Source organism: Aristolochia californica, unplaced genomic scaffold (assembly GCF_029961685.1).
Source record: "Aristolochia californica isolate CCGP_79_NKW_82.1479 unplaced genomic scaffold, dmAriCali1.0.hap1 SCAF_9, whole genome shotgun sequence".
Lineage (NCBI taxonomy): Eukaryota > Viridiplantae > Streptophyta > Magnoliopsida > Piperales > Aristolochiaceae > Aristolochia > Aristolochia californica.
In genome coordinates this window covers 28,293,750-28,308,123 of record NW_027182290.1, presented here as the reverse complement: position 1 = coordinate 28,308,123, position 14,374 = coordinate 28,293,750, and the positions used below count along the sequence as shown (strand labels likewise).

Genomic DNA, 14,374 nt, shown 5'->3' with positions numbered 1-14,374 from the left:
AAACCATTTGTGATTTTGAGCTATATCTTTAGAGATATTGATATCAGAAGTATCAAAGGTCAGTTCTGCCAAAAATCTCTCTTTTTTCCCTATTTTCTCTCTTATAATCTCTCCAGGCATAGACGTGATTTGAGTTTCCTTTTTCTCCTAAAATCCATTTTTTAGCAAAAAATTTCTTCTAACCATAGATTTTTGGTCCATCTTAATCACTCCAGGATGTGCTCATTTAAGATCTGCAATATATTGCATCAATGTTGTTTTCAAGTTTTGTGTTTTTGTTGCTAACTTGTATATCTTCCGCATAGTTAACTCCAAAAAGTTGTGATCACCCTAAAAAAGTTATACTTGTCAATTTTATTAAGTTCTACCATTCTAGTCTCCCCTAGTTTTCCAAAAAGAAAAAGGTCACTTTGGAAGTATGAGTGTTGCACAGTTGCCTCTTTCCAATTAAAGTTGAAGTATTTCTTTAGTTTTTTATCATCTTGTGTTTTTATCACTTCAGAGCAATGCCCAGACTCACTACCTAAAAAGTATAGGAGTGTGCCCAACATCCAGTTTGAGTTAAGTCTTTTATTCTTCACCCAAGAGGTGATTTGTGTTTGAGGTACCCTTAAAAAGTAAGTAGTCTCTATGAGCACAGTGTGTTTCTGCTTTTAAAATTGAGCACAGTGTGTTTCAAGCTATGACCATTTTGACTTGTGTATGGAGCTTTATCTTACGATTAGGAGTGATTTTTTTCTCCCATATTGTGTTTTGTCCAAGTTGGGTCTCTATGTCCTTGTTATCCCCATCTTGAGGAAGACAAGTAGAAGAAGAAGTACAAGAAAGAGGTATTTTATTCCACATGTTGTGGTAACTTTTATGTGACCAAAATACTCAAGAAAGGGGAACCACAAAAGATGAAGTTTTTGCATCCATGCAATTTTTTTTGCGGCAAAGAAAATTGAAAAGCAAAAATCCATTTCATTGCAAGTTGAAGTTATAAACTCTAGCTTGAGGGGGAGTGTTGACGAGAAAATATGGAAGACTCTTACATGACTCTCATAGTAAGAAGTCTCACAAAGCCATAATTAATATTGTGGAATTTGTTACGGTCCCTAGTCATGGATCAAGTAACACAGCGTGGGACTTGAGACTCCAGCACTGTATGTGAGTGGTTGGACTCGGTAAGGTCAGAAAGAAACCCTTTCTTGAACTGATCTTGGTCAAGTGATAAACACCCTCTTGATGAGGATGTTATGGAGGAAAGGTGTTACCTTTTCTTGACCACGACAAAGAGGGTTTGACCCCTCTTCTTGCTGCTGCTCGTGTTAGGGTTGGAGCCCTAACTTGGAGAACCTTTGGCCTACGTTGGGGAGCTCCTTCCTAGGTTCACGTTGGACTCAATGCTGGAAAGAAGCTAGCTTGTTGCTGCTTGTGATGGAGTGGATGGAATGACTCAGTTCTGGCTTGGTGAGAGAGGGAGAAGCCTTCTCTTACTGCTGGCAATGGAGAGGAGGCTGAGGCCTCTCTTTGAACTCGGAAAAGGGACATAAAATCTCCTTCCCTTGCTCGGTATGAATCAATGAAGAATGGATCAAGAATCCTGTGTGGATATGCAGATTTTGAGGAAATCTAGACCTAGAGATCATCAAGGGAGATCTCCAAACCCTAGAACTCATCAAGGAGAGCTCCAAGTCTGTTTAACCTAATAATCAATGCTTCTTTTTCTCTATTTCCTTACCATTTAAATAGGGTTTGACGTCATAAATGTTTTAGGGCTAAAAATACCCATTCTGCCCCTACGTCCATAATCCTTACATGCTTAATGAAAAATCATACTTAAAGCAATATAGAATATTAATTATAAAACTAATGAACCCATTGAGTCATTGTCTCCTCCTTTGGGTGACTCGGTGTGCTATTGAGTCCACATAAGCTTGAGGGGGAGTGTTGACAAGAAGATATGGAAGACTCTTACATGACTCTCATAGTAAGAAGTCTCACAAAGCCATAATTAATATGGTGGAGTCTTACAAGAGTCTCATAGAAGGAGGTGTCACAGAAGACTCTTAGTTTAAAGGTGTTTTAGTTGTGTTAGTCTTCTATTTATGTTGAGTTATTTAATTATACTAGAACTTATCTTTAAGTGTTTGACTTTGGGTGTAATTGGGACAAGGGTACTTTAATTGTAATTGGACTATACTATTTTCCTCTATTATAAATAAGGGCTCATGTAGTCAGATTACACAACAAATCAACGAAATTTTTCTCTTTCCCAGAAATTCAAGACTCAGTAGATCATTTTGTCTTCATCAAGATACCTTAAAAGGGAAAGTAATTCTAGTAGTCAAAGAGAAGATATGCCAAAATTTTAAAACCAAAGATCTTGGACTTCTTAAATATTTTCTGGGAATTGATGTATTCCAATCCAAGCATGGGGTTGTATTATCTCAGAGAAAGTATGTTTTGGATATACTAGAAGACATAGGGATGATGGGGAGTCGACATGCAGATACCTCTATAGATGCTAATGTAACGCTATGTGCAAGCTTTGGAGAAGATGTTGACATAGGTAAATATCATATGCTTTTGGGAAAGCTTATCTACCTCATGGTGACCAGACTAGATATATCATATGCAGTAAGTGTGGTGAGTCATTATATGTATAAACCACAACCTACCCATTGGCAAGCCTTGGAGAGGACACTAAGATACTTAAAAATGAGCTACGGAAAAAGAGCTTCTCTATAAGAATCATGGTCATTACAACTTAGAAGGTTTCTCATATGCAAATTGGGTTGGGTCACCCGATGACAGGAAGTCCACTTTGGGGTATTGTACCTTAGTTGGAGGTAACCTAGTTACATGGAGTAGCAAAAATTAGAATGTGGTTTCAAGGTCTAATGCAGAGGCAGAGTGCGGAGTTATGGCCTACACAATCAGTGGGCTCCTATGGATCATATCCCTTCTTACTAAATTGGGTTTATATAAAGGAACTTCTATGGAATTATACTGTGATAACCAGACGGCCATTCATATAATTTCAAATCATGTATTCCATGATAGGATAAAAACACATAGAGGTAGACTGCCATTTTATATGGAAGAAATTTCAGGCTGATATCTTATCTCTTACTCATGTTTCATCACAAGGGAAAGTGGCAAACATTCATACAAAATTAGTCACATTCAAGATCTTGACCACTATATGCGGCAACCTGGGTATCTATAATGTTTTATCCGCTTCCAGCTTGAAGAGGAATATTGGAAGATACCTCATGTGGCATTAAGGTAATATGCATGCCAACGTCAAGGAGGTGGCACAAAGGATAATTAAGTGCTCTTCTCAAAAGGATGGCACAAAGGTCTAATTGTGTAAAATGGTGAATATCTACTTATGTCTTTTCTTTTTGAAAGTTTGTAGCCCTACTGGCATTGTAGTCATTGTAACATTCTCTCATAAACTCTAAATACAAGCTCAAGGTAAGGGGTGGATCATTAAGTCTTCCCCGCTTCTCTCAAATTCGTCCCTAGCCTTTCTCCCTTCTCTCTCGAGCTTCATCTCTCTTTTTCCTCTTTTCTTCATTCTTCCTCTCCCTTCTTCTCCTCTTCTTCTTCATCTCCTCTCTTACCACTTTGGTCGAGGACCTTATCATGGGATCCTAAATCTAACAAAGAAGACCACCATCTCCTTACACTCTAGTGATCTCAACGAATATTAGGAACAATTGTCATGGGGATCACAAGATATATAAAAGAAAATTGGACGTTGAACCTCCACGAGGACCGTCCCCAAAATATTCAAGACAATATTTAGATTGTATCTAGCCAAACAGTGGGGAGTTCATATGAAGTGAAGATCAAAGACCTAAGTATGGAACAACGGGTCATCATAGAGATAGTCACCCATTTTCTCAATCCAAGGAAAGGAACTTTTTCTAGGTTGACCTCGACATCACTCAGAGGGTTCATCCAAATTTAGGGTATTTTATGGTCAGTCGGATGATGGACATAACTTTGAGGTCAAGAGCCGATGGTTTACCATTTGCTAAAAAATTCACCCCCATCCTCCTCTAATGGGGGGGGGGGGGGGGGGGGGGGGGTGTTAGTCCACATTTGATTCAACTTCAAGTTCAAATTCAAATTCAAGTGAACAAGTTCAAGTAAAAGTTGGTGTTAGAGTAGATGAGTTCAAGTACACTGGAAAACGATTTCTAGTGTTAGTGCCTCAAAATGAAAAATATAGCTAAAACAAGAAAATGAGTAAGTTATTCTAATATACTTAAATAGAACATATATACCTAATCAGATAATTAACCAAAACAAACATGGTAACTACACTAATAAGCAATTTAATGAAGAATTAAAATATATTAATATACTAATTAATTAAATAATATATTAAATTAATACAATAATTACGTGTGACAATTAACTGTGCACAGGTTAATTATAAAAAAATAACATAAAATAAATATAATAAATAAATTTATTTATTTATTAATAACATGAAATATATTTTAATTACCACTCTTAAATCACTAATTTAATACAGTAATAAAAAAGAATATAATATAATAAATAAATATATTATTTTATCAATAATACAAGATATATTTTTATGTGTTATTAATTAATAATATATTTCCACTAAATTTAAAACCATTGGTTTAATTAGTTATAAAAATGGGATAATTAAACCAAAACAATTGATCAAATGCTTACTTTAACAATATATTAATTACCACTATTAAATCACTAATTTAATATAGTAATTAAAAATGAATATAATGAATAAATAAAAATACTATTTTATTAATAACACAAGATGGATTTTTACCTAGTATTAGTTAATAATATATTTCCTCAAAATTAAAAATGATTAGTTTAATTAATTATAAAATGGGATAATTAAACCAAAATAATTGATCAAATGCTTACTTTAATAATATTTTAATTACCAGTCTTAAATGTTTAATTTAATATAGTAATAAAATTAATGAATATAATAAATAAATAACTTATTTTATTAATAACATAAGATAGATTATTAATAATATATATAATTAAAAATTAAAAAACATGTTTGATAATGAACTGAGTTACTCGTAATAGAAACATATGAACTAACCCTCCCTAAGAGTAGACCTCATCAATAAGAAAAGTGTCAAAATGATGAAGAAATTGTCGATTAGTGAGACAAAGATAAGCAAATTTGGCTTAGCCAAATGGAGAGGCCATTGGATTAAAAAAGAAACAACTGGCAAGGAGGCCACCACAAGTTGGCTCAAGAGTATCGGCATGGATGTGAGTTGGGATTTCATTATAATAAGATACACATGAGTCAAAATGATTGTCTTGTTTTAAAAGGAATACGATAAGGAGGACAAATGATCACAATGTGTTCAGTCGAGGTACGTGCAATCAAGCACAAATAGAAACCATTTCCTTACAAAGTTTTGTGTTATTTCCCACTTAAGCCATTGCATCAATGGTTGTTTACATAAAAAGAAATAACTAAGCATATCAAATGGCATACCGAGATACATGTAGATGAAGGAAATACATTAAGCATCCAAAAAAATCCACGTTGTGGGTGAATTTAAGAGTACATGTGGTTTGTTGCAAACTCACAAATATGTACGTTTGAGACTCGCTAGAGATTGTTTTTAACATGTTCATCAATAAGAGTACTTCTTATGACATATAGTCATGGTGTTGATTTCATATAATTTACCTTCATGTTAGTGTATGAAAGATAATTAGTTCATGATAAGCTTCCTAATTTCTTTGTTGAAGTCGTCGAATAATGATATTGATGTTTATTTATGCTCATTAGTAGATGCGTTGGAGTTATGGGAGGAATGAGTACAAGCTTTTGATACGTTTTCAAGAGAAGTTTTTAGAATGCACACTACACTTCTTTGGACCATAAATACTTTTCCAACTTATATTTCTCTCAAAACGAAATGCAATATGGGTCATCTTCACCTCCTACCCATTCACCATAGGTGGCAAAGCAATAGAAAGTTTGACAGTAAACAAGAACACCGACACCCCCCCCCCCCCTGGTTCAGCTATGAGTAGTGACATCAAGAGACAACTATAGGATATCTTCTATATGGCATATGACAAAATTCGAACCAATGGAAACAAAAATGATCTCTTGTCGAGTTGAACTAGAAGAAGAAGAACATTTTTTTAGCTATGTTATTGGTCGAAGTTGAGACTGAGGCAAAATTTTGAATGTTATGCATTGTGAGAAAAAAAAATTGTGACATAGGGGTGGCATCGAACCGAGCCGGTTAGTGAACATCTCAAGCTCGGTTCGATTCGAATAAATCCAACCTTGAGTTGAATTCGAGATTGGGTTTCTGACTCGTTTAAGTAAACGATCCAAACACGAACGAAGCCCGGTTCGGTTCACGAGATCGAGAACCAACTCGTTTACTTAAACCTATGGTCAGGAGTCGAGAGCGGACACCAAACTTTTCCATCTCCGAAATTTTCAACGAAAGCAACCTGCCTTTCCATCGTGCTGACATAGACCTATCGACGGACCCAACTTCCTGGCACAGTCGATCCTCGACTGAGACAGTCGCTGTGATTGGTTGAGCATTGTTCATGATGTCGATGGTCACAGATTTCCCTGTGTGTCATCCGTCATGCATCACGATCGGAGAAATTGTGAGTGATGGGATGAACATAACGAATAAAAATTCAAATTTTGTGAAGGAAATTTTTGTTCCCTGTTATTTGCAAGCAGAGGTTGGGCTTGGACCTGTTCAGATTCTTAAAAAATGGAGAAACATCTTTCTAGGGGGAGTAGCCATGGGAGTTTGTTGAGGACTCCTACGATGGAACCTCCATTGTGCATTCTTGGCTCTACGAGTTCAAATTTTGTGGAGGAAATTTCTGTTTGTTGGGTGCGTTGGCGTTGAGGTGGTGATGGAGGCTAGCGTAGGGTTGACTCTGAAATCCTAAGAAAAAAAAATTTGTTCAGTGTGGGAATAAAACCCATGCCCTTACCTTAAATTTTAAGGAAATTATCTGTAAGCCATCTCACCTTGAGTGTCATCATGGGATACATTTAATAGATATTTAAATAACTAGAAAATCAGTATATTTATTTTTATGCCTTTTTCTCATTTAATTCATATGAAATAAATAATTTTACATGCAAATATGCAAATATGAATGTAGAAATGCATATTTATTATAATTTTTCTCTTATAAATTTTTTATTTAGGCTTTTATGCATACTTATTTTTCTATGTATATTTTTGGTTTAACTAAATATAAGGAATTAATAATTGGCATCAATTTTAGTCAATTATTTTCATGTCATATTTTTTTTATTTTTGAATTATTGAGTAATAGTCACAATATTCTTAATTAAGAAAATGTCTAGTGACATTAAACTTAGTCACTTAAAGTTCATGACATAAAAATTAAGATTAGTTATGGAGATATTAATAATTTAACCCCATAGGGTAAATGTTATATTTAAGTGATTAATTAGGAAGGGATAAAAATACTTCAAAAAAATAAATAAATTCTAGTTACCCACAGGCCTAGAAAATTATTTTACAAAAAATATTTTAATCCAGTCTAAAGTGATTCGCTTATGTGTTATAATCTAATCCCACAGGAAAGATTATAATGACATGTTTATTTATTTGTTTGAAATTATTTACATGGGTAAATATTCAATATTTGGCTTCATTGTATGTTTTAGTAAGTTTTTTTTGTTTATTTTGAAGTTGTTCAAACTTTATATGTTCCAAATTTTGATTCCTCCTACATTATTCCTCTAAATGGAAACAATTATACTAATTGGAAGGAGAAAATTGTCCTTTCATTGGGGTGCATGGACCTTGACTTGGCACTTCGAGTGGATGAACCTCCAAGGCCCACAAAATCCAGTACCCAAATTGAGACATTTATTTTATGCGCAATTTTAAATGTAAGTTAGAACTCGAGCCGAGTTCAAGCTCGAACTTGGTGAAAATTATTAAGCTCAATTCCAATTTTAGGCTCGAGCTCGAGTTCGAAGTATTTAAATCAACCCAATTTGAATATATGCAGATTCGAGCACGGCTCGACTCGATGCCACCCCTAGACTGAAATAGGCACAATCTTGAACCTTCCTAGTCAATCGAAGGACTCAATAGAAGCTAGGTTTGACCTAGAAGAGAAGGGGATAAGAAAGAAACTGCACTTGAGAAGAAACAGTGATTTGGTTTAGATGCCCTTTGTGTCGTACACAATATTGAAATAATAGAAAAAATGTTTTGCGCTTGGCTTTGTACTATTAAGTTTCCATATGGATATGCTTCAAATATAAGAAGGTGTGTCAATGTGGACACCTCACATATATTAGGTTTAAATAATCATGATTGTCATATGATGGTGCAATGCTTGTTTCTTGTGGTATTATGTGGTTATCTATCCAACAACATATTCACTCTAAATATTGAGACGGGATTATTTTTCAAAGTGTTGTGCTCCGAAATGGTGAAATTTGATATGCTAAAGAAACTAGAGATTGACATCATGCTAATTTTATGTAAGTTGGAAAAGATCTTTCAACCATCATTTTTTTAGGTGATGGTCAATCTAGTGGTTCATCTAGTACATATTCAGGTCCTGTAAAATATCAATGAATGTACCTAATTGAAAGGTAAATTATCATAAACTTTATTCGACTAAATATTTCATGTGGTATTCTATTTTTGGGTTAATTCATGATTGTAGAATAGGTTTCTTTGCAAATTTAAAAATACATATGATATAAAACTTGTCTAAAAGTTAAATTTTAGAGGCACATATTGATAGTGAAGCTTTGATATTTTGTTCCATGTAACTAGATATTGTTAAAATATTATTCAAGCATGCCAATTGGGATTATTATGGAGATGTCGATTGCCTAAAAAATAAACTATTGCTTTGTGCCCACACCACCTACCAGCTAAGTGGAGATGAACGAATTAATTATAGAACCAATCTTATATATGAAAATGATACAAGTTTGCTTTTTGGCCACACTGCCTGTGAGCTATGTGGAAAGAAACGAATTAATTATAGAACCAATCTTATATATGAAAATGATGTAAGTTGTACTAAATAACTATGACAAGATTAAATAATACATCTTGTAATTATTATTTTAAAATTTCCTCATGTAAGTTTAATTGGAGATTGAGAGTTTCAATAACTTACTATTTTTGTTAACCAATGGCATGAAGATGAGTTTGTCGACTTGTTTACGCAAAAGGTTAGTTCGGTGCATTGAGGATTTTGGGTTAATTAGAGTGTGATAGTTATATTAATGTTATTGTATATTACATGTCAAAACTTTAATGGATTATGACCAACTAAACATACATAGGGACACATATAGTCTTGGTATTAGCCCATATTATGCAGCTACTACTCAAGTTGCATTATAAATGACATTCAATTTAACATCAAGCAACTCAAAATAAGTTGGAGAGACTCAAAACAAATGTGTCATTTTCAAGGGGTATTACAAGGATAATTACCTTGATTATTATGGGGCAATGACATATACAATAGAGCTACAATACTTGGGAAATAATTTCATATACATGGTCAAGTGCAAGTGGTTAAATGTAAACAATAAAAAATAAGGTATCAAAACTGATAAGTGATTCATGGGTCTCAATACCTCACGCACATGGTACAATGACAATCCATTTACTCTAGCATTTTGAGTGGAACAAGTTTTTTAAACAGATAATCCTTAAAATATAGTTTCATGGCATGCAATTCAACATGTGGTTATGATAAACGTATTTGATGTCGTAGAGCAATTTATAAGCATTATTGACAAAACAAATGCTTTCCAACGACAATTGTCAAATGATAAAATTCATGTTGTCCACGGGGATGATTATGTTGGGCCGTTAGCTAGGTTGGATATTCTTCCGGACGACACCTATGCTGATTTGGAGGGTAGAGAATGAAGATGAGTAAGAAATGCTAGAAGTAGAGGATGAATATGGAAAAGAAAGAAAAAGAGGAATAAAATGAGGAAGATGTTGGCATGAGTTGTCTTCAAGAGGAGGAAGCGAGGTTTACAAGAGTATCAGTTTAAAGGTGTTTTAGTTATATTAGTCTTTTATTTATGGTGAGTTATTTAATTATGTTAGGACTCATCTTTAGTGTTAAAGTTTGAGGTATAATTGGGACAATAGTAGTTTAATTGTAATTGGACTCTACTATTTTCTTCTATTATAAAGATGGGTTCATATACTCAGATTAAAATAAGTTAATGAAGTTTTTTTCTTTTGCATAAATTCAACGAAAGATAATATTATTGTACAATCACTTGAATAATATTTATTTGTTATAAATTAGTTCATGTCATTATCTATTGATCGGTAACTATTTTTTTCCGATCACCGTCGACACACCTCAGTCATCTTCTCGGACTCTCCCTTGGTTGTATCCGCAGAGAGCCTGGAATGAAAAGGTTAGGCAATTCATGGTTACTCGAATCCATATCAAACGTAAGAAAGAAAACATTGAGCAGACTCAGTTATAAGAAAGGTTGTTTGCCTATTCAGTATTTTCAAACATTACTTCCTTTTCAGTTCTCAGGATTCTGAAATCGAATCCATATCCAGAAGAGTTTAGTCACTCCATTGATTTATTAACTATACCAGCAATGCTATTTATGAGATAGAACCCAGCAAGGGCCGCTCGCATCTTTGAATCCTGTTCACCTTGATCGAACAGTCTCTTCCTTCATAGCAAGCGTGAGGGCGTCCAAGCTCCCGCCAGATTCCACTGTAACGCCGGGCATACAGACGGCCCTGCTCCCCACGAACCCACTCTCTCCGATCCTCACCTTCCCGAACTTCACCTTCCCTCCTTCCCCCTCGTAGATGTGCCCAAAAAGCACGGCCTCCCTTCCGACGCATCCGTCCCTCTCCATCTCCACCATCTCTGGGTTCAACATGACCCCCATGCTATCAACGTAGCATCCATTCTCCCACTCTATTTCCAACCCCATCAGCTTCATCCACACTGTAAACAAGCCAGACCCGCATGTCATCTCCATGAAATAATCCCCTGCTACCGTCCTCAACGCCTGCCATATGGTGTCCATGAACACCTCCTTGCTCCATATCGTCACCGTCTCGTTTTCCTTTTTCTTCCCCACCAAAACCCACTTCGCCAAGACGCAGATCAGAGAAACTAAAATCCCTGAGAAGAGCCAAAAGAAGGGGACCAAGCACTGTAATGGAAGCAGCTCCCTCTCCTTCATGAAAATAAGCCATTTCAGGGGGCCAAATATGGCCAGCCCCAACAGGAAATAAGGCAGCAGCGTCTGTAGAAGAGGCTGGAACAAGGTGACCCATACGTTTTGATACCACTTCCTTTCGAGTGTCACTTTTCTGGTATCAAGCTTCTTCTCTTGCACCAGCGCCTCGGCGGATGCAGCTGCCATTGGACAGCCGGAGATGTCGACTTTCACGTCGGACTGATCCAGGAATGCTCGCCAGGCAGCGGGAAGTGGCTCCCCGTTGCGTAGATGCTGACAGATCTCGTAAATTAGGGAGCGCCCATGATCAATTGACGCGCTCTGCGAGCAGGATGTTGCTCGGAGGATGTCCACCTCGTGAGACCTCAGAAACGGATTGAACTCCAGCCTTTCCGATTCTTCACTGCTCAGGTTTCTGTCTATGGTAATCAATCCCACGTCAACAAAAGGGAACTCAACCTCATCCCAGGGCCTTGTGCAGTCCAGAGCACGGTCTCGATCGGCTTCGTCGCTTGGAACCGGTCGGAATTGTAGCTGGAACACATATTTTACCCCACCGGAGGAATTGACACGTCTCTGGAAATCATCGGCAAGGAAGAGAAGAGGCCGTGCATCTTTCTCAAATCTCGGAATAGCCCCGGTTTCCGGCGGGAGTATCCCTGTAGGCTCCACCTCACCGGAATTTTCACCAATGCTCTCATCCAGCGGCCGCAGCTTGAATTTCACGTACATCTCCTGCCCGTCCGAGCAGCGGAGGAGCCGGACTACGTTCGAGTAGTAATGCAGCTGCGTATACGAATCCGTCAGCCGAAGGGAGCCCCAGACTGCATCACGGACATGAGGGGCTCGCTTCACGAACTCCTCCCTTGCAGGGAGCCCACATATCAACCACGTCGCGAAATCTGCAATTGTGCGAGCATAGAATGCTTTGCCCGTCTTCAGCGTCAAATCGAGCAGCGGTGACTGGTTATCGTCATCCGATAATATCCGGACAGCGGCCCCCCGGGCGTCTATCCTCGCGTCGTCGTCTGCACTCAAGCTGTTACTATGCCGGACTAAGATCGGATAAGTCTTTCCGGGGCGAAACATCTTGTGATCAGGCAACCCACGCAAATCGTCAAACAGTTTGAGAACCCCTCTCCCGCTCACTCCGATCCGGTGGAAGTACCTGGACTTCACCTTCATCGTCGTGATGGCCAAGTTACCGGCGAGGTTCCCGACGATCTTCCTGTATTTGGGATCCATCTCTTCGATCCTCTCGTCCAAGGCGTGGAATATGTTCTTGACCATGATAGGAGTCTGGGATCCAACATAAACTCCACCACTTTGGAGAACTGAGTCTGTAGGGGCAACAGAGAGCGCGCCGAGAACGACATCTTTCTGAACGATGGAACCAGAGAGTATGATGCTCTGACTCCCCACGACCGAATTCTCGTCCACCACAATTTCCCTGGAAACGTATCCATCAGATGAATAAAATCCTGGAACGAGCCGGCTGAAATCGCCAAGATGAACGCCATTGCCTATAGAAATTAGCGTTGGGTCTGTGACTGGATTGATTGCTCTGATTGAACAGTGACGACCAATTTTGGCTCCCAAAAGGCGCAAATACACACAAAACGCTTCTGTTCCAGAGAGGAGACTGGCAAACCGGAGGTGACAGGAGGCGGTAATGCGGTGTCGCAGCCAGGTCCTGGAGTGGCTCTGTTGCGAATTTTCTTTCCCCGACAGAAACCTGGTGACGATGGCAGCCAGTATGATGTGGATAAGACCGTGGATCCCGTAAGCTAAAGCGAAAAAGCTGGCGAATCTTCCCGGATTATGAGGGATAGTTAGGAAGATTGTCGCATAGGCGATCATAGCGGCCGGAACCCAGTGGAAAGCCCCGGCAATGCAGAGAAAAGCCAAAATCTCAGTGGAGGGAGTTGCTTGAGTGAAGTGGATGTAACCGAAGTAAAGCAGAGCAGCGGAGAGAGAACTAAGGAGACCAACTACGTAAACACCTATAAAATGATACAAGGTCCTCAGCTCCCCAAAGAGTTTCTCTGCAAATTCTCCACTTTCACTCTGCAAAAAAGAGAAGAAAAAGCCTAATGAGTTAATATTGTTCATCAAGGCTAACAAGATGAACAGAGTCCCAGCAAGTTATGCGCAGAAGTACATACCTTTTGAAACTTCCCAGCCTTGTGGGCTCTAAGGACAGGCTTTCCACTCTCAGTTCTTTGCAGCGGCGCAACCTCTGACTCCTCTCCTAAAATGCTTCCCTTCTGAATTACGGCATAAGGACCCACGGAAGAATTCCGGCCGATCTTCACCGGGAGGAAGCTCAATATTCCGTCCCTTACCTCGTGACTCTGAATCAGGACACCCTCAGCGACGACAGCCCCATCTCCAATTAAAACAAGAGAAGGGTCAGTGATGTCAACTGTGTCTAGCAAGACTGAGGAGCCAATACGAGCTCCGAGCATCTCAAACCAGTAATTTAGGAAAACTGTGCCTCTTAGATGGAAGGCGAGCACTTTCCCGGCTACTTCTTGAGCTTTATACAAAGCCCACCACTTGACAAAATCAATCGACCAGATTGAGAATTCGGGTGTCAATGCGTAATTCGGCTGCAGAAATGAGTTACCAAATAGAGAGAGGAAAATGCAGGTGATGAACATGAAAAGTATCCATGCAAGAGGAGCCAAAATCACTGGGGTTAGAAAGTTCAGCTGCGGAATTGTGCCTATCAGAGTGCTACTAGCAGAGATCACTCTCAGAAAAACAGAGGTCGAAAGATAGGCAGGAATAATCAGCAAGGCAGAAGCATAAATGAGGGCAAGAAATTGCAGAAACACAATAACCAGTTCACGAAATCTCGAAACTTCGGTTATCGGCCTGACGAACTCGGTCTCTTGTTTTAAAACATGAGAGGTAGCAGTCATGGGATGGAGTTCAGACTTCTTAAGGAGATCCTCAGAGAAGCTCGCCAAGTCCGCAATGCATGTAGCTGTGAAAATATCGACTGCTCCAACTGGAACTCCCAAAAAATCTGAGAGTTTCTGAGCTGCTCGAACTACTCCAATGGAATCGATGCCATAGGAAACCAGGCTCTCT

At 38.3% G+C, this 14,374-nt stretch overlaps 1 protein-coding gene across 1 annotated transcript; it reads right to left on the bottom strand.

Annotated features, from left to right (window-relative positions):
* Positions 1-10,594: 10,594 nt before the first annotated feature.
* Positions 10,595-12,704, bottom strand: LOC137942226 (uncharacterized). The gene is made up of 2 exons (XM_068787931.1): positions 11,375-12,704; positions 10,595-10,858 (listed from the first exon to the last, which is right to left on the bottom strand). Exons 1-2 carry the CDS (start codon positions 12,563-12,565, stop codon positions 10,730-10,732), a joined length of 1,320 nt encoding a protein of 439 aa, XP_068644032.1. The 5' UTR covers positions 12,566-12,704; the 3' UTR covers positions 10,595-10,729.
* Positions 12,705-14,374: the final 1,670 nt, after the last annotated feature.